The sequence below is a fragment of the Elephas maximus genome, chromosome 3 (assembly GCF_024166365.1).
Source record: "Elephas maximus indicus isolate mEleMax1 chromosome 3, mEleMax1 primary haplotype, whole genome shotgun sequence".
NCBI lineage: Eukaryota > Metazoa > Chordata > Mammalia > Proboscidea > Elephantidae > Elephas > Elephas maximus.
In genome coordinates this window covers 74,133,823-74,151,944 of record NC_064821.1, presented here as the reverse complement: position 1 = coordinate 74,151,944, position 18,122 = coordinate 74,133,823, and the positions used below count along the sequence as shown (strand labels likewise).

The 18,122-nt window shown below is 50.2% G+C and overlaps 2 protein-coding genes across 7 annotated transcripts in view; both read left to right on the top strand.

Annotated features, from left to right (window-relative positions):
* The window catches only part of PHC2 (polyhomeotic homolog 2), a 58,000-nt gene extending 56,434 nt beyond the window's left edge, over nt 1-1,566 (top strand). For all 4 annotated transcript variants that reach the window (XM_049878681.1, XM_049878682.1, XM_049878683.1 and 1 more), the window contains one exon: nt 136-1,566. In XM_049878681.1, coding sequence (XP_049734638.1) covers nt 136-290 — 155 coding nt within the window. In that variant the 3' untranslated portion in view covers nt 291-1,566. The remainder of the gene's footprint in view (nt 1-135) is intronic.
* Nucleotides 1,567-4,121: 2,555 nt separating this feature from the next.
* A3GALT2 (alpha 1,3-galactosyltransferase 2) lies at nt 4,122-18,080 on the top strand. 3 transcript variants are annotated; one of them, XM_049875919.1, is made up of 5 exons: nt 4,122-4,255; nt 13,556-13,639; nt 13,849-13,938; nt 14,240-14,377; nt 16,656-18,080. In XM_049875919.1, the coding sequence occupies exons 1-5, from the start codon at nt 4,233-4,235 to the stop codon at nt 17,341-17,343; spliced, it is 1,023 nt and encodes a 340-aa protein (XP_049731876.1). In that variant the 5' UTR covers nt 4,122-4,232; the 3' UTR covers nt 17,344-18,080. The 3 variants fall into 3 exon arrangements, with proteins under 3 accessions (XP_049731876.1, XP_049731877.1, XP_049731878.1); XM_049875920.1 differs by lacking the exon at nt 13,556-13,639; XM_049875921.1 differs by lacking the exon at nt 14,240-14,377.
* Nucleotides 18,081-18,122: the final 42 nt, after the last annotated feature.

Below are 18,122 nucleotides of genomic sequence, written 5' to 3'. Positions count from 1 at the left end.
AAACTGTAAAAAATAACAGTACGTTCCTTGAATGGCTATAAGGATGAAATGAGAATGTATCTAAAGTGCAGTGACTGCCAAGACTGAATACTGGGAGCTGTAACTGATAACTGTCATTGGTGGTGTCACCTTCAGGCTGCCAGGAGATTGCAGAGGAATTCCGTGCCCAGGAGATTGACGGACAAGCTCTGCTGCTGCTCAAGGAGGACCACCTGATGAGTGCTATGAACATCAAGCTGGGGCCCGCCCTGAAGATCTATGCTCGCATCAGCATGCTCAAGGACTCCTAGGGCTGGGCGGGACAGCCAGCATTCTGGCCCGGGGCTCCTCCTCCTGACTGAGCAGAGCCAGACAGACATTCCTGAGAGGCCCAGAAGTGGGGCCAGTTGGAGGGAAGGGGCTCTCTCTGTGGGGCGTGGCTGGTGAGGAGGTCTTGGCACTGCCTCAGTGGCTCTCAGGGGCCTTTCATTTATGTGGGAGGGGCAGAGAGGTAGGTGGCGCAGAAGATGGGGCTTTATGCTTGTAAATATTGATAGCACTGGCTTCCTCCAAAGTCCCAATACTTTAGCCGCTCTCTTCCCCTCTCTCTGTCCCCCATTTTCAAGGGGGTATATGGTCAGGGCTCCCCAACCTGAGTTGGGTTATTTCCAAGGGCAGCCAGCAGGCCTGGATAGAGGCCTTGAAAGCCCTTGCCTGCCTTCCTCCCTCTTCTTTCTCCAGGCCTGGCTAACTCTTCCGTTGCCAGCTTCTCCCCCTTTAGCCTATTTCTAAAGCAGCCAGGGTTCTTCCCTTACGCCCTCTGCAGGTGGAGAGAGAGAAGCTGGGCCCAGTTTGGCCATGCCTGCTGGCACAGACGCCTTAATGCTGTATGACTGTATGACTGTGTGGGAGCCTGGACTGACAGATAGGTGAGAGCCACCCTCTGGCATCTCCAGGTGTTTTGTAGCAAACAGCCACTTAGTGCTTTGTCCTGGACTCCACTCAGCCTCAGGGTGGGGAATAGAAAAGAAGAGCAGCCTCGGTACCGAGAGGAAAGATCAGAAAGAGGTGATGATGAGGAGCTTTTCCTTTCCAGACTTGTCAAGACATTTCTGAAGCCCCTGGCCACCCTGCTGTCACACCAGCAGCAGGAAGGAAGCTGCCATGGGCTGGGCCACAGAACCCTGAAGGTGGAGCTGGCCAAGCCTCCTGGTCTGCCTGCCTGCCCACTCTGGGAGCCCCAGGGTGGGGCCCAGAGAACCTTTTAAGGGGACGGAACAGCTGGAGCTGGCATTGCATGCAGAAGGCAGCCTCTGACCTCCCGCTCCCACACTCCTTTGCCTCTAAACTTCCTAGCAACAGTTTGCGCTACCTGAGGAGGAGGCAGGGCAGGAAGGGCAAGGGCCTGCCTCTGACTTGCCCTGTCCTTTGCAGGCTCCTGGGGAAGGAGTGGGATTCTTCCCAGGAAGGGGGTGGTGGACACCTTTCTCAGCTTGTTCTATTCCCCACCCACACCCCCAGGCAGGGTTGGAAATGAAGGACTTTTTTTAACCTTTTTGTTTTTTAAAAATAAACCTGTAAAATCTGTCTCTTCTGTGCCTTTATCCCCTTAGGATACCTATCATAATCCAGCAGGACTCCAGTCACAGAGGGGTGGGTCCCAGGGTTGGGGAGGGGCGAAGCGCCTGTGTATCCTCCACACTTGGCTGAGGCTGTGCCATCTGAGGGCGCTCCTAGCCCCAGTTCACAAGGGTAAGCAGAAATCACCTCTACTGGTTGCATAGCCGTCCCATGGCATGCCCCTCAGCTCTGAGCCGCCCTACCCACTGTCCCCCTTGGAGGAAGACATGACTGTTGGGCCAGCAGCATCTGGCACATCTGGAGCTGGCCTCTGACTCTCCCACAGCCCAGCAGGGGCCCTTGGTTGGAACTACCTAGTGTCCAGAATAGCCCCGGGAAGGCTTTGTGTCACTCAGCACTTTTGATCTATTTCTGGAGCGTGAATTAGAAATACAGTCACCACTCTCAAGGAGGTGGAACCCAATCCTTGAACAGAGGAGTGGAGGGAGCATTCCAGACCGAGGCATCACACGCCAAGGCGTGAAAGTGAACGTGGCAGTGCAGCTGAGTGGAGCGTGAGCTGGCTGGGTTAGATGAGGTGTGTGCCCTAGCAGTAGCTCCCATGGTGACCATGTGCCTCTTGTGAACCAAGCCTGGGACTAGAAAGGAGGCGTATCCTGCTAGTGTAGTTTTTAAGCTACCCTGCAGCTATCATTAAAAAAAAAAAAAAAAACGTTGCCATGGAGCCCATTGCAACTTCTAGTGACCCCACAGGACACGGCAGAACTGCTCCATAGGGTTTCCAATGCTGTAATCTTTACAGACACAGACTGCCACATCTTTCTCCCACAGAGCACTGGTGGGTTTGAACTGCCCTATCACAACTCAATGCTGTTGAGTTGATTCCGACTCATATCGACCCTGTAGGACAGAGCAGAACTGCCCCATATGGTTTCCAAGGAGCAGCTGGTGGATTCTCACTGCCAACCACTTGGTTAGCAGCCAAGCTCTTAACTGTTGCGCCATCAGGGCTCTGTGCTATCACAGGGGAGGGAAAAAGAGGCGGCTACTTGGCCTCACCGCCCTTCTCCTTCTCTAGGTTATGCCCATTAACCTAGAATGCCCAATAAAGTTTTTCCTTGAGATAATGTTTCCTCCTGTTAAAAATGCGGAACATGAGGCCCAGGCCCCAATCTATGGAATCAGAATCTCTAAAGGTGGGGCTTTGGGAGATTAAGCATGCTACTTCTGAAAAACTAATACCCACATCTTGATAACTCCTGTCTGGAAAGCCTGTTAAAATGTAACTTATGTGGAGGAGGGAAAACAGCAGGAGTGTGGAAGCCAGGCTGGAGAGTCCAGAGTGCAGGAGGTTAAGGAATGGCAGCTGCAGAAGAAGGGGTGAGGGACCCTGAGCTGAGGGAGAAGGGGGAGGACACAGGGAACCCTGGGGTGAAGTGCCTGCGTGAAAACCGAGCCCTGAGGACCCCAAGCAAGGGAGACCCGTGCGCTGCCTTTCATCTCCCTAGGGTGAGGAATGCACGCGGTGAGCCTCTGCTCACCTGTGTGACTGGGCAAGTCTCTTCATCTGGACCTCGATTTCCCCTTCATGAGAATACCAATGTGGGGCGAGGGAGTAACCAAAGCCAGGCCTTATTTGAGTTTGTATGCATGTGGCCAGGGGAAGGGAGCCAAAACTACTCCTAAATAGGAAAAGGTGAATTTGAGGGGATTGACTTAGATAAATATTGGTCTTACTTACTTTAGATATACAGCCCCAACCTATTGCCAGGGTGCTTCCTTAAATATATTTTATATTTGCTCCTGTTGTTTACCCTATACACAGAATTTCTCAAACCTTTATTGGTCACGACCCAGAGTTGAAAAAAATATTTTCCAAATTTTTCATATGCACTTGTATAACTGAAATGAAAATTTCATGAAACAATACCCACCTCAATCCACTCTGGTATTTTCTTTTCAATTTTCATCCACTTCACACTTTAAAAATCTTGGTCACAATCCACTACACGAATTTCACAGCCCTCTAATGGGTCACAACTCAGACTTCTAAAAACACCGTCAGGTGTAAACTTTACAAAGCTGTTCTGTACCCATTATCTTATCTGGGCTTCTCACTGCCCTGGGTGACTGGTGTATGCGCCCCATTTTACTGAGGAGGTAAAGAGTTCGAAGAGGTAAACTGAATTGTCCAAGGTCACACGCTAGCAACCAGCGCCCTTGAAAGCTGGCTGAGGTTCTGCAAAACAAGCTTTTCCCAGGTGACAAACACCAAGACCTGACCTCTGGCCATTCCCAGGAACCGGAAGACACCCAGGAGGGGCTCAAGGCCCCCTAGGAAGGAAGAGGAATAAGGGAAGAGGAGTCAGTACAAAATAGCTCAGAAGCTCTGGCCAACCAAAGTTGGCCTTATGCAGATCCACTGTCTTTAAGGGATTGGCCCCAAGGGGGCTCCCCAACCCTCATCCCTACCCCAGGCCAGCTTCCTGGATCAGGCCCTGCCCAGATCAGGTCTCTCCCCTGAGCAGTCCATCCCTACTTACCACTGTGGGTGTGGTTCCTGAGGCTGAGGGGCTGGAGCTGCTTTCTCCCAGTCACCGGGAACAGGTCATTTCCTCCCCGGAATCTGAGCTAAGGGGGCTCCTGGCAGCCTGTCCTACCAGCTTCTCAACATGGCTTGCAAGGAGGGACTCCGGTGAGTGGGGACACTGTCAACAGGTGGGGGAGGAGGGGACAGGGACAACTAACACAAGAAAAGTCCAGTCTGGTGGCCAAAACAGTCATGGGGGAGGCTCCAAAGCTCGTTCCTTGAGTACCGGCTGAGCCACAGGTCATGGGAGAAGGTGACTCTAGTATGGACATCACTCAAGGGGTAGTGAGACGGTCCATGGGCATGGGCAGTTGGGTGAGGGGATACTGTGCCCCAGGAAATCCTGTAGCCAGTGAAGAGCTGGGTAACTCCTCTTACTTCCCTGAACTCCGAATCCCCTTGCTGAGCCAGGGAACGAAAGCCTAGGGTGCATTCCTCATTTCCCATGGGTGCCCTTTCTATTGCCACTGCGAGTGACTGTCCAAGACTGAAAACTTGTTCTCACAACAAATGGCTGATCTTTACCCTTCTTGAAAGCAAGGAGAGTGGGGAGCAGTGTATTGTACGGGGCTTGAGAGACCACCTTCTGCAAGTGGTGGGCAGTGGGGTGGAGAGGGTTCCTTTTAAAATATCTGACCAAGGAATATGGAGTGGATAGATCAGGGAGGGCTCTCCATGGACTAGGGGCTCCCAGGCTGGTGCATGGGAGGGGGCAGGCATGGCTGGTATGTCCCTACCCCAGACCCAGGTCTCGGCACCCTCCCAGACCTGACAGTTTGAGCTCCCCTGGGCCACCTAGGGCCAGCTCTGCCTGGCTGCCCTGGCAGAGGCCCAGCTTGCTCTGCCCTGGATGGGAGGGGGCTGGCTAAGAGGGTTGGGACAGCAGCGACTGAGGGCAGAGAGAGCCCGAGGCCTGCTCCAGCCTCTTCCTCTCCCTCCAGCTCAGGCGGTACCTACCGCCGTACACTCCTGGAGCAATCTTGCCACCTGGGAGTACCGGGTCTGGCCAGGCTTCCAGGAGCTGGAGACACCCAGCTGTAGTCAGCCCTCCAGGAACTCAGCTTCGAGCTGAAGTCCAAGTGAGGAGAGGAAGCGGGGTCCCCAGAGAGCTCAGCAGCCTAAGGCCTTGGCAAAGGCTGCTTGCGGGGGGGCGGGGGGGGAGGGGACATTGATGGGCCAGAAAAGGGAGGTGCCTTGGAAGAGCCAAGCCTATGAGGAGTGATAATAACAGCAGGCTGGGGACCCTTGTGAGATGACCCTCAGGGGTGCTTCAAGGCCAGGTCATAAGGAGTCCCAAATGCCATGCTACACACTCCAGTTTGGGAGTCAGACAGACCTGGGTCCAAATTTCAGCACCAACCCTTACCGCTGTGTGACCCTAAGAAAGTACCTTTCTGAGCCTCAGTTCCGCATAAGGTAGAGATAATCACAGCATCTACATCAAGGGATCGTGGCCAGATTTAACTGATACCGGCACGTAATACACTTGGCAGAGTGGTTCAGTACATATCTGTGATTATTAATAAAGATTGTAAACAATCTCAAAGGAACTTGTGTTTTAAGCAAAGGAGTAATACCATTTGGGAAAGAGGATGAAGACAAGGAGCCCATTCATTGCCTCATTCATTTACTGAACAAGTAATTATTAATATCACCAACTATGAGGCAGCCTTGGAATCTGGCACTAAAAATACAAGGTCTAGTAAAACAGGAAGCGCACAGCCTAGTGAAGGAGACAGTCACATAGCATAGTTGGTAAGTGCCATAACAGAGGTCTGGACATGGTGGAAAGGTGCATATTGTGGAGAGAACAGTGGTAGGTGAGGAAACTGTCCCCAAGGAGGAAGCTGGGTGTTAAAAAACAAGTAGGAGCTTGCTAGGTAGATGACAGGAAAAGAGCCATCTGGGGGTGGAGAGTAGGGCAGCTTTGGGCACTAGGAAGGAGGCAGAAGTAATAGAACTTCGTTGGGGAGGGTGAAAGGGCCCCATCTGAGTAATTGGGACCAGTGTCTGAGAACACGGAAGAGATCAGGGAAAATGCAAAGTGCAGCCTGCAGACCACTGAGTCTGAGGCCTCTGTGGTACACCCAGGTGGACACAGCTGTCCAGGAGACACATGGATACCTGAGTCCAGTGCTCAGTGAGGGGGCTGGGCTGGAGACAGACTTAGGTAGGAGTCAGTGGTAGAGAGAAGCCAAGTGGTAAAAGAAGACACCCAGAGAACTGTAACTGAGATCTAAATGACAGAGATCCAGGCAAAGGTGAACAAGAAGGCCGGGTGCAGGGGAGCAGTGGGCAAGTGTGTGTGAATGGAATGGAGAAGAGGAAGATATTGCAGAGGTCAGCTAGTGCCCAGGGTGTGAATTTTATCAAAAAGCAGTGAGAAGTCTCTGGAAGAGAGGGGGGAGGCATGTTCTATTTTGTTTTTCAGAAGATCATTCTAGAGAGTGGATTGTAGGAGGGCAAGAGTAGAACCAGGGAGGTGAGTTAGTGGGAGCTAAGGTACCCAGGTGAGAGGCAGGGTGTCCAGAGTGGGATGAGCGGACGAAGGCAAGTGGGTGGATGTGGGTATGTCTGTGAAGGAACGTCCACAGGCTTTGCTGAGGGGCTGGATGTGGGCAGTGAGGGAAAGGGGGGAATCGAAGAACACTCCTAGGCCTCCAGTTTGAGAAATGGGGCAGGTAATCATGATGTCATATACCAGGATGGAGAAGGTCTGAGGGAGCAGCAGGTTTCAGAGGAAAATCAAGAGTACATTTTGGCCATCTAAGTTTGAGATAAACCAAAAACCCTGGTGGCATAGTGGTTAAGAGCCATGGCTGCTAACGAAAAGGTAGGCAGTTCGGATCCACCAGGCGCTCCTTGGAAACCCTTTGGGGCAGTTCTAATCTGCCCTATAGGGTCACTATGAGTTGGAATTGACTTGATCGCAACCAGTTTGGTGTTTTTAAGTTTGAGATGCTCCTGAGACATCCAAATGGAGAGGTCACATGGCACCATGTCTGCAGGTGCCCTCTCACTGTATCCCATGAGGCCCAGATTAGTACCACCAGAGCCTCCAAGCAATGACTGCACCCCATTTTTAGGGGATACTATAGAAGTATATCAAGCTAAAAAGTTGAAGTCCCCCCCGCCAATTCCTCCCATCTGAGCCCAGCATTAACAGCCTGGTGTGTCTCCTTCTAAATCCACGCTGTTCAGTATGGTAGCCGCCAACTCCAAACCAATCACTTGAAACAGGGCTAGTTACAATGGAGATATGCTGTAAGTGTAAAATACACACTAGATTTTGAAGATTTACTATAAATCAAGAATGTAAAATATCTCATTAATAATTTTTATAGTGACTACATGTTGAAATGATATTTTGGATATATTAGTTAAATATTCTCATTAATTTCACCTGTTTCTTTTCACCTCTTTTACTGTGGCTACTATAAAATTTTAAATTACACATGTGGCTCACATTGTATTTCTTTTGGATGATGCTGTTCTAGATCTCCTCCTACACATTTATGAAAGAACAGAGATATACATGTCTGTACCTACACAGGTGCATCGGTATAAGGGCTTCCCCCGCTCCATATAGTTCTGTTACTTCCTTTTCCATGTGGCTTAGTTTCCTAGTGCTGATGTAACAGAAACACCACAAATAGGTGGCTTTAAAAAAATGTACTTCCTCACAGTTCAGGAGGCTAGAGTCCAAATGCAGGGCGTGGATCCAGGGGAAGGCTCTCTCCTTGGCTCTGGGGAAGATCCTTGTCTCTTTCAGCATCTGTAGCCCCATTCCTCAGCTCTTTGGTGATCCCCATATGGCATCACCCCCTCTCCACCCCCATTTGTTGCTTACTTCTGTATCTAATCTGCTCTTTTTTAACTCAGGAAAGTGAGTTATATAGCCTAATCAGAAGTGGTTAGGTTTAAGACACGCCCTCCACTGATACGGTCCCTTAATGTAACAATGAAAATCCTATTTCCAAATAAGACCATATCCACAGGTATAGAGGCTAGGGTCGGAGTGGAGTCTGTATCTATGGATATAACCTTATTTGGAGATAGGGTGGCTGACACTAATGGTTAAGCTCTCGACTACAGGTAGTCCTGACTTACGACACATTCAAGTTATGACAAACCACAAACCACACTTACAATGGTCTGGTTTTCTTCTTTTTTTTTTTTTCACATCTTCTCATTAGTAATATTTACAACATGTAATGTGGGAGTGCACACTTTGCTGATGTAATCATTCTCAGATGTTCACTACCAGAGGTTCAAAGATCAAATTTATAAAGATACTGATAATAAAAGGCAATAAAAATGAAAACTGAAAAAAAAAGAACTGACTTAGGACAGAGTCATTGGAACAGAATCTCAACGTAAGTCAAGGATTAACTGTACTAACTGAAAGGTTGGTTGTTTGAGCCTACCCAGAGGTGCCTCAGAAGAAAAGCCTGGCAATCTTCTTCTGAAAGATCACAGCCTTGAAAACCCTATGGACCACAGTTCTACTCTGCCACACATGGAGCCATGAGTCAGAATGACTTGACAGCAGCTAGTCTTTTTTTTTGGCGGGGGTGGGGGGGTGGCAGGATTTCAACACTTATTTTGAGGGAACACAATTCAATCCATAACACCATGCGATAAAATAACCTACCTCATTTTTGTAGTGACCACGTTAATTTTCATTGCATGCATATGCATAATTCATTCATCCAATTCCCTACTGATGGCCACTGAGGTGGAAATCCATTTGCTTTTTCCAAACAACGCCACAGACCACCATTGTCCTGGCTACTGCGCAGTCTCAATTCCTGGAGGTGGGAAAGCTGAGTCAGAGGGTGTGAGTGCTTAAAATGCTGAGAGTTAAGAGACCAGATTCCGAAGGCTTCTTAAGGCAGGGCTAAGGGTTTTTTTTTTTTTTTTTTTTTAAGGGGTATGGATTTTATCTTGCAGTTCCTAGGAACAAATTGTTTTTCTCTTAAGTTGCTAACTCTTTGGATTTTTCCTTCATTAAGAAAGCAAATAAGCATATGATAGAGGTTGTTGTTGTACGCTGTTGAATCAATTCTGACACACAGCAACCCTACATGAAAGAGTAGAACTGCCACATAGTGTTTCCTAAGCTGTAATCTTCATTTTATAGGTAATCAGGGGTGGTGGAGGGGGAAACAAAAGAAAGGGGGAAAAACAAAACCCTACTACAATCTCACAGCTCCAACACAACCTCTTAAATTTTTCCTTTTCATCTTATTTTCTGGTGCATGCTTTTATTTTTACTAAATTGTAATCCTAGTGCTCATCAATTTTGGATCCTGCCTTTTCCATTTAACACTCCTTCATAAGCATTCTTCCATGCTTTTGCAGAGCCTTCATAATAACTTGATTTAGCCAACCCCTTCCACTGGACACCAGGGCCCTTTTCAGTTCCGTCTTATCCTCAGATGATGCCTCTCCCTGTGACTTCAAGCCTCCTTTCTCCATAGATGCCATTCAGTCAGCACTGAACCGTGCTCAGGTCTCCCTTATGTGAAAGAAAACAAATACCTCCATCAATCCCAACCCCTCGCTCCCCTGCGGTTACCATCTCTCATTCCTCCTTACAGCCAAACTTCTAAAAAGGATTGCCTGCACCGCCTGCTTCCACTTCCGCATCTCCCATCATCCCCCTGCCCACTGAGAAGTTGACTTTGCCCTTAGTCTCTTCCTAGTCCCACCATTCCCTGGGTGTCCTGGGCCCTGGGTTCCTTCCCCACTGTGCTTTCTCCCTTGAGCCCACCTACTCCCATGATACCTGTACCCTCCTGGTAAATCCAGAACCCTCTCTTGAGCCTGCCAGCCCAGACACTCAGGCATCTCCTCCTCTCCCAGCCCCCAGCCCTGGCCCTCTAATCAATGACCAATCTTGCCCATTCCACCTCCTTGGTAGTCCTTTGTTATCTGCTCCTCCCCACTGCCAATACCCTGGTTCATGCCCCCATTAGCTCCTGTGGGCTGGCAACTGGCCTCTAATTGGTCTTCCTACCTCCAACCGTGCCCTCCTCCTACCCTACCATGTCCAGTCTCACCAGTTGAGCTGCAGCACCTCTTTCAGATAAAAATATGACCATGTCATTCTCTGATGGGAAGACCTTTCACAGCTCCCCATGGCCCTCAAGATAAAGTCCAAATTCCTTAGCCTAGAATTTAAATCCTGGGTTATCTGGCCCTGGCTTGCTTCTGTAGCCTTAACTCTCACCACGTTATCTGCACATTGCTGTTTCCTTTTCACAGACCTCCTTCCTGCCACTGCCTTCTTTGCCTGGCTAATTTCCAATTGTTCAGGTCCTAGTTTAGAGGTCACCCCCTCCAGGAAGCTTTCCTGACATCCTCCTCATCTGTCAAGGCTCGGTGCCATCCTCTGATTTGCCCTCATACCATCTTGTATTTACACTAATCACAGCAGTCACGCTGTGTTTTATTCACCTGTTTTCTGCCTGTCATCTGACTCACCCTCTACTCTCCACTCCCCCCATCTTCATGACCCTATTTCCTGAAGACAGGGTCTGTATCTCATTCATCTCTAAACCCCTGCCCTAGCATAGAGCTTGACACTGAGCTTGTGTCCGGCAAGTATATGTTGAATGCACAAATGGACAGAAACTGACAGCTTTTTTGATGCATAAACATTTCCATACTGAAGTTTATCTCCTTTGAACAGATTCCCAGAAGTTGGGGTTATTGGATCAAAGGCGATGAATATTGAAAGCTTTCAATTACTATAGCTAAGTTGCTTTCCAAAAAGGCTATAGCAATTTACACTCCCACTAGCAAGCACAAGAGTGCCTGTCTCACTGTATTCTCGCAGCTTGGTTATTTTCATTTATTTGAAAAAAAAAAAAAAAAAGTACTCATTTTATAGGCAAAACATACCACCTTGCTCTCATTTGCATGTTTTTGATTACTAGTGATGGTGAACGGTTTTCCATGTTTATCTACACACATATGGATTTGTAAATGTATTTTTTCTTTGAGGACTCACCTGTCCGTGCTATGTGAAAGTTGTTAAGGCAGGTTGGTTTTTTATGAGATGACTCTGGTGGCCATGTAGGGGGTGACTGGCAGGAGCGAGGGAGCTGCTTCAATGGTCCTGATAAGAGATAAGCCATCAGCACAGTGGAGCCAAAGGGAAGAAGAAGAGGGGCAGCGAGGGGTGAGACCAAGAAGGCCAAGTCAACACAAGCCAGGAATGACAGCAGGAGCTGGGGGAGGTCAGGGTGAGGGTGCGCCCAGGCTTCTGGCTTGGCCAATCAAATAGGTGGAGGTGCCACGAGTTGAGATGGCACACATGCTGATACACACAAACAGACACACAACTGCAAGACTATTCTCAGCGCTATTTACTAGACACACTTGCCAAGGAATGGTTAAAGGAGGTGGAGGCGAGGTAGCAGAAAAGGCAGGGCAAGGAGGGTTTGATGCAAGCAGGCTTCTGAAGAAGACTGGGGCAGCCTGATTTTGGAAGGGAGTAAAGTTGGGAGGTTGGCCAGGGGATGATGAAGGTCTGTTCAAGAAGAATGGAAATCATCATCATCACCAACAACAGCTACCATGCACTGAGCTATTACCATGTGTGTGGCCTTGTTCTAAGCGCTTAGCTTGTCTTAACTTGACAAAGCTTGAAGACGGTGTCTTAGTTTCCTAGTGCTGCTGCAACAGAAATACCACAAGAGGGTAGCTTGAACAAACAGAAATTTATTTTCTCACATTTTGGGAGGCTAGAAGTCCAAATTCAAGTCCCTGGCTCTAGGGGAAGGCTTTCTCTGTTGGCTCTATGGAAAGGTCCTTGTCTCTTTTCAGCTTCTATTCCTTGGTGATCATGGTGATCTTCACATGGCATGACATCTACCTTCCCCCATCTCTGCTTGCTTCTCTGTCCTAATCTGCTCTTTTTATATTTCTAAGGTTATTGGCTTACAACACAGCCTACATTAATATGGCTTCTTACCAGTACAAAGAAAACCCATTCCCAAAAGGGATTACAGCCACAGGTATAGGGATTGGGATTTATAATACATATTTTGGGTGGATACAATTCTTATTATCCCCATTTAATAGATGAGGGGATTGAAGCACAAAGAGGTCCATAACCTTGCCCATGTCAGAAAGCTAAGAAGTGATGGACTTGGGCTTCAAACCCAGGGATCTGGTTCTGGTGTCCATGTTCATCACCATGAAGCTTCCAGGCTCTCTAGAGGCAACAGCACACCATGGGGAGTGGGGAGGGCAAGGCAAGTTCCCAGGAGGAGCTCGTTCTTAACATTCTGGGTCCTTTTGGAAAACCGTCAACCATGGACCAATCCCAAAGTCGGCCTCCTCAGAGCCGGGAATGGGGCCACTGAGCTCTGAACTCGCCCAACCTGGTTACTGGCGCCACCACAGACAGGTGGGCACTGACCACATTCAGCCCCCAAGGCAGCCCAGCAACTCAGCTCTGAGTCCCAAACAGCTCTCAACTCCAGCCACCAAGCCAAACGCTGCCTGAATCCTCTCTTGGCCTCTCCTGCTGTCCAAGGTCGGTTCCACCCTCTACCCAGGCTAAGCACCCCAACTCTTACTGTTACAGCCCCCGAGCCTGCCCTAGGTCATTCCCTGCAGTGGCGCTGGGAAAAGCAAAGGATTAGAAAGCCAAATACCCATCAGAATGGGCCTGGATAGGTAAATTACCTCGCTAGCTCCAATCAACTGCATATTAACCCACTGCCGTGGAGTCGATTCCAACTCTTAGAGACCCTATAGGACAGAGCAGAACTGCCACATAGGGTTTCCAAAGAGCGGCTAGTGAATTCGAACTGTCGAACTTTTTGGTTAGCAGCCGTAGCTCACCATAGCTCTTAACCGCTGCATCACCAGGGCTCCCAACTGCATAATAATAAAAAAAAAAAAAAACAGACCCGTTGCCATCTAGTCGATTCCGACTCATAGCGACCCTATAGGTTTAGGAAGCTCTTTAAGCTCTTTAGGTGCTGAGATGAAATAACCTTGAACACACAATGCTCAGTGAAAACCACAAGGTGCAGAACAGCATGTCTACCGTGCTACCATCTGTGTGTGTGGGGAGAGGGGAGAGAAAGGAAGATACAGTGTGTGTGTGCATGCGTACTTGCTGCTATATGTGTATTTGCCTGTATGTACACACACTGTCTCTGGAAGGACACACAAGAAACTAGTAACATTAGCTGCCTCCATGCAGAGGAACTGGGTAGCAGGGAACAGGAAAGACTTTTGTTCCTCTGAATGTCTGTACCATGTGAATAGAGTATATTCTTATTGAAAAAAGCAAATAAAAGGAAACTTTAAAATTACATAAATAATAATACGTTGTGTGTATGTGTATAAATGAGTTGCTGATGGCACCCCTCCCCCCAGGGCCTGGAAGAGAATCTTCTGGCAGCTGATCTTACTTGCACTTGGCTTCCTAGGCCTGCTCCTGTATGGGATCCCTGTAGTCAGGTACAATGCCCTCCTCAGCACTCAAGGGAGGACCACCAGGATGAGGGTTGAGACCCTAGAGATCCACTTGCTAAATGCCTCCTTGAGCGATGGCGGGTGATGGCCATTTCAGCCTGGGGCAATGGTCCTTGTGGGCTCTCCCTTCTTGTAAGGAGCAAAGCAAGAGGTCTTCTGAGGCAGGCTGGCTCACTGCGGGCCCTACCCCACAGGTACCTGGAAGTCTTCATCCCCATGGGTGTCTGCCCTTCAGCCAGAATGCCGCTGCTTAGTGACAACTTCACGGGTTTCCTGCGCCCCTGGTAAGGAGCTGTCACCCCTCTTCCCTCCCAGAATGCCCACCTACCTGCAGAGCTCTGCCCCAGCGTCTCACGTCTCCCACCCTGGCATAGCCACACAGCCCACTAACCCCAGGGGCCCCTCAGGCCACACATCTCCCAGCCCTGTGCCTGTCTGTGTCAGTTCTGTGAAGGGGCTGCTCAGGGCAGGGACTGGGTGTGATTCCTCTGTGGGTCCCCAGGGCCCAGTACCAGGGAGGTGGCAGTGGGCATACACCAAGTGGGCAGATGGATGGACCTGTCTCCCCACCCCTACCCCGGCCAGGGCCCGGCCTGAAGTCCTGACCTGCACCTCCTGGGGGGCCCCCATTATTTGGGATGGCACCTTTGACCCAGATGTGGCCCAGCAAAAAGTTAGACAACAAAACCTCACCATTGGGCTGACTGTCTTTGCTGTAGGCAGGTAAGGCCTTTGGGAGGGCAGAGGGTGCTGTCCAGGCAGGGTGCGGGGTGGGGGTATTCATGGGATGAAAGGGTGGGATGGCAGCACCCTGTTCCCCTGTGCCATGAGATCTCAAGGCGAAGGCAAAGACAGCATCCCTTGTCCCAGACTCCCAGGGTGAGGGCAACACCATTCTCCACCACCCCCTGGACACCAACACTATCAAGCCCACTTAGCGCAAGCAGCTGAGGATTCAGAACCATGTCCTAGAAGTAAGCTGCCTAGGGGCTGGAGCTGGTCTATCTGGAGCCATTGGTGGATTTGCATTGAGAAAATAAGTCTTTCAGGTGAGAGTGATGAGAGGGGAAAGTAAGTGGGCAAACAGAAGGGATGGCCTGGCTGCAGTGAGTGCCCATTGGAGGTCAGTGGCTCAGGGACAGGTGCACAGTAAATAGAGGGTACTTCATCTCTGATGAAGGGAGAGGGGCTGGGGAGCTGTGGGGTTCTGCTAGGGACTGGGGAACCCAAGCTGGGTAAAGAGGTAAGTGAAGAGCAGAAGGGTGAGGAATACTGAGAAAGTGGTAGGGTCAGCAGATCAGAGGACTCAGTGAGGTAGGAATGTGAAGGGGGTATCAGAGTAAGTGAGACGGAAGAATGGGGGTGCTCACAGATTGGGATGGGTGAGGGTACAATTTTGGAGGAAGAACAGATGCTGATGATGGCCAAGTTAAGGGAGTGGCCACGGGAGGAGGTGGCCGTGAAGAGTGGAGAACACAAATCTCTGTAGGAGTGAACAAGGAGCTGAATGGCCAGCAAAATGGGAGGGCCTCCAAGTGTGAGAAGTAACTGGGAATGGTAGGTGGAGAAAAAATAGTGGAGGCACTGACCTCCCCATTCTGGATGGGAGGGAGTGTCCAAGCTGGGTATCCACCTTCCAGAAGGGCCCCTGGGAATCAAGGGGGCAAACAAGACCAAGAGCTAGCCTATCAACCTAGTGGGCAGAACTGCTGGTCACATGGGGGCCTTGGCCTCTCCTGGGGCCTTGGTGCCCTGACTTCTCTCACGAATGCTGAAGCGTGCTTCCTGCACCAACCCTAACCACCAGAGTTTCAGAGCCCAGAAGTTTCAGAGACCTGAAGTCTAGGAGACCAAGTTTCAAGGTTTTGTAAATCCATACCCTGGGATTCTGAGGCTCCCAAGGTCTTTGATTCCAGCTTCCCACACCTCCATGAGGAAGAGAGCAAGTACAGGTAAAGGAGGAAACCCTGGTGGCGCAGTGGTTAAAAGCTACAGCTGCTAACTAAAAAGTTGGTAGTTTGAATCCACCAGGTGCTCCTTGGAAACTCCATGGGGCAGTTCTATTCTGTCCTACAGGGTTGCTGAGTTGGAATCAACTCGAGAGCAACGGGACGGGTCTGACATGTAAAGGAACAGGCTCAGATTTGAAGGTGGCAGGATTTGAAACTGAGTTTAAACCCTGGTGCTACCACTTATTAACTGAGTATACTTGTGCAAGTTACTAAAGCTCTTTGTGTCTCCGTTTCCTCATTTGAAAAATGGAAGTAAAAATAAATTGTGAGGGTAATGTACAAAGACTAGAACAGCGTCTGACATATGATACGTTTAAAAAATATTAGGCATTATTACTCTTATTTTAAAACTCTAAAAAATTCTGTTAATACAAAGTTTCCAGTATCGTAAGTGTTCTGGTAATCCATGTAAGGAATTACCCCAAACTTAATGATTTAAAACAATTTATTACTGTATCTTATGATTTTGTGGGCCAGGAATTCTGTCAAGGCCCAGCAGGAAGGGCTCCTCTCTGCTACAAGACACCTAGGTCTCAATTGGAATTACTACAACTATTGAAGATCTCGATCTCCACACAGCCTCTCTGCATGGCTAGCTTGGGCTTCCTCATGGCATGGCAGCACCACAGTTCTGGGATAGTTTAGAGCTCTAAAGAGGCACAGGTGATGTTGCCACTTCTCCTAGGAGCTGGCATAGTATCACTTCCTTGGTACTCTACTGATCAAAACAGTCACAGGAAAGCCCATATTCAAGGGAGAGGCCATGGACCCCCATCTCTCCAGGACAGGAGTGGAAATTTGCAGCTAGTATCAATCCTCCAAGCCCAAATTCAAAGGTTCGATTCTGGAGTTCTAGGGGCTAAGGTGGCAGGATTACAAGGATTGGATTCCTGGCAAAGGACTAGAGCCACGAATTTGGGGAGGGGAACAAGGGGAGTAAGGCTGAGCGGTGAGGCGCCTTCAGGCTGACTTTGGTACCCCTCCCGCAGGTATCTGGAGAAGTACCTGGCGCGCTTCCTGGAGACAGCTGAGCAGCATTTCATGGTGGGTCAGCGCGTGGTGTACTACGTCTTTACCGAGCGCCCGGCCGCCGTGCCACACATGGCGCTAGGCCAGGGCCGCCGGCTGCGTGTGGAGTACGTGGCCCGCGAACGGCGCTGGCAAGACGTGTCAATGGAGCGCATGCGCACGCTGCACGAGGCGCTGGGCGGGCGGCTGGGCCGCGAGGCGCACTTCGTGATCTGCATGGACGTGGACCAGCACTTCAGTGGCGCCTTTGGGCCTGAGGTGCTGGCCGAGTCGGTGGCGCAGCTGCACGCCTGGCACTACCACTGGCCACGGTGGCTGCTGCCCTTTGAGCGCGACGCGCGCTCGGCCGCTGCGCTGGGGCCTGGCGAGGGCGACTTCTACTACCACGCGGCGGTGTTCGGGGGCAGCGTGGCGGCGGTGCGCAGGCTGACTGCGCACTGCGCACAGGCCATGCTGCGGGACCGCGCGCGCGGCGTGGAGGCGCGCTGGCACGACGAGAGCCACCTCAACAAGTTCTTCTGGCTGCACAAGCCCGCCAAGGTGCTGTCGCCCGAGTTCTGCTGGAGCCCGGAAATCGGCTCGCGGGCCGAGATCCGCCGCCCGCGCCTGCTCTCGGCGCCCAAGGAGTACGCCGTGGTGCGCGACTAGGGAGCAGAGCCGGGGCCTGACCTCAACGCGGTGTCTGGCCTCTTTCTCTCTGGGACTCATCCAACCGTGGCCAACCCTTGCCAACTAGGGCTTGTTTGACACCTGGTCGGTGTGGCACGGGAGTAACAGGAAAGGGAGACCCAGAAGCCCATAGGGGGCACCTAAGAAAGTAGCGTGACACTTTGGGAGGTGGAGGGTGAGAGATACTGGATGAAGAGCGCCCTACCCCTTTCCATGCTAGGAGGGGCAGGGAGACAGAGGTCCTGGTCTCTGGGAGCTTCTGACTTGGAGAGGAAGATCCATTTCCCCCACTGTCAACAAAAACGGCGACAGTGCCTCGGGCTAGTATCCTTCAGACCTTTCACTTCTGATCTTGCTGAATTCATCCAAGGCTTCCTGAAGGAATGTTTTAGCCACATTTTTTGGATAAGAAGACTGAGGCGCAAAGAGGGAACATTACTGCCTAAGGACACAGAGGCTCTAACTATGACTTAGTCTGTGATGTCAGCCCTGGGGAGCCAGGACTGGCACCTCAGGCCAAATAGAGCTTCCTTTGGGCATGAGCTACAGAATCGGAAGTGGCACGGAGTCATGGCCTTGCCCTTTCACCTCCATTGCACATAAGCATAAGAAGTTAGTACTGTATTTAATATTATAGGGTCATATCATTCTGTTAACATGTATGTAAGGTTGCCCGTGAGTCAGAGCTGACACAACAACAAAATAAAATAATGTATTCCAATATTGTCCTTATGGCCTTTTCTCCTAGAGGCTCAAAG

Coding starts and splice junctions, on each gene's coding strand:
- A3GALT2 (XM_049875919.1), top strand. CDS start 4,233: ATGGCTTGCAAGGAGGGACTCCG. Junction 13,640..13,848: donor TATGGGATCCCTGTAGTCAG/GTACAATGCCCT, acceptor CCTACCCCACAG/GTACCTGGAAGTCTTCATCC. Junction 13,939..14,239: donor ACGGGTTTCCTGCGCCCCTG/GTAAGGAGCTGT, acceptor TACCCCGGCCAG/GGCCCGGCCTGAAGTCCTGA.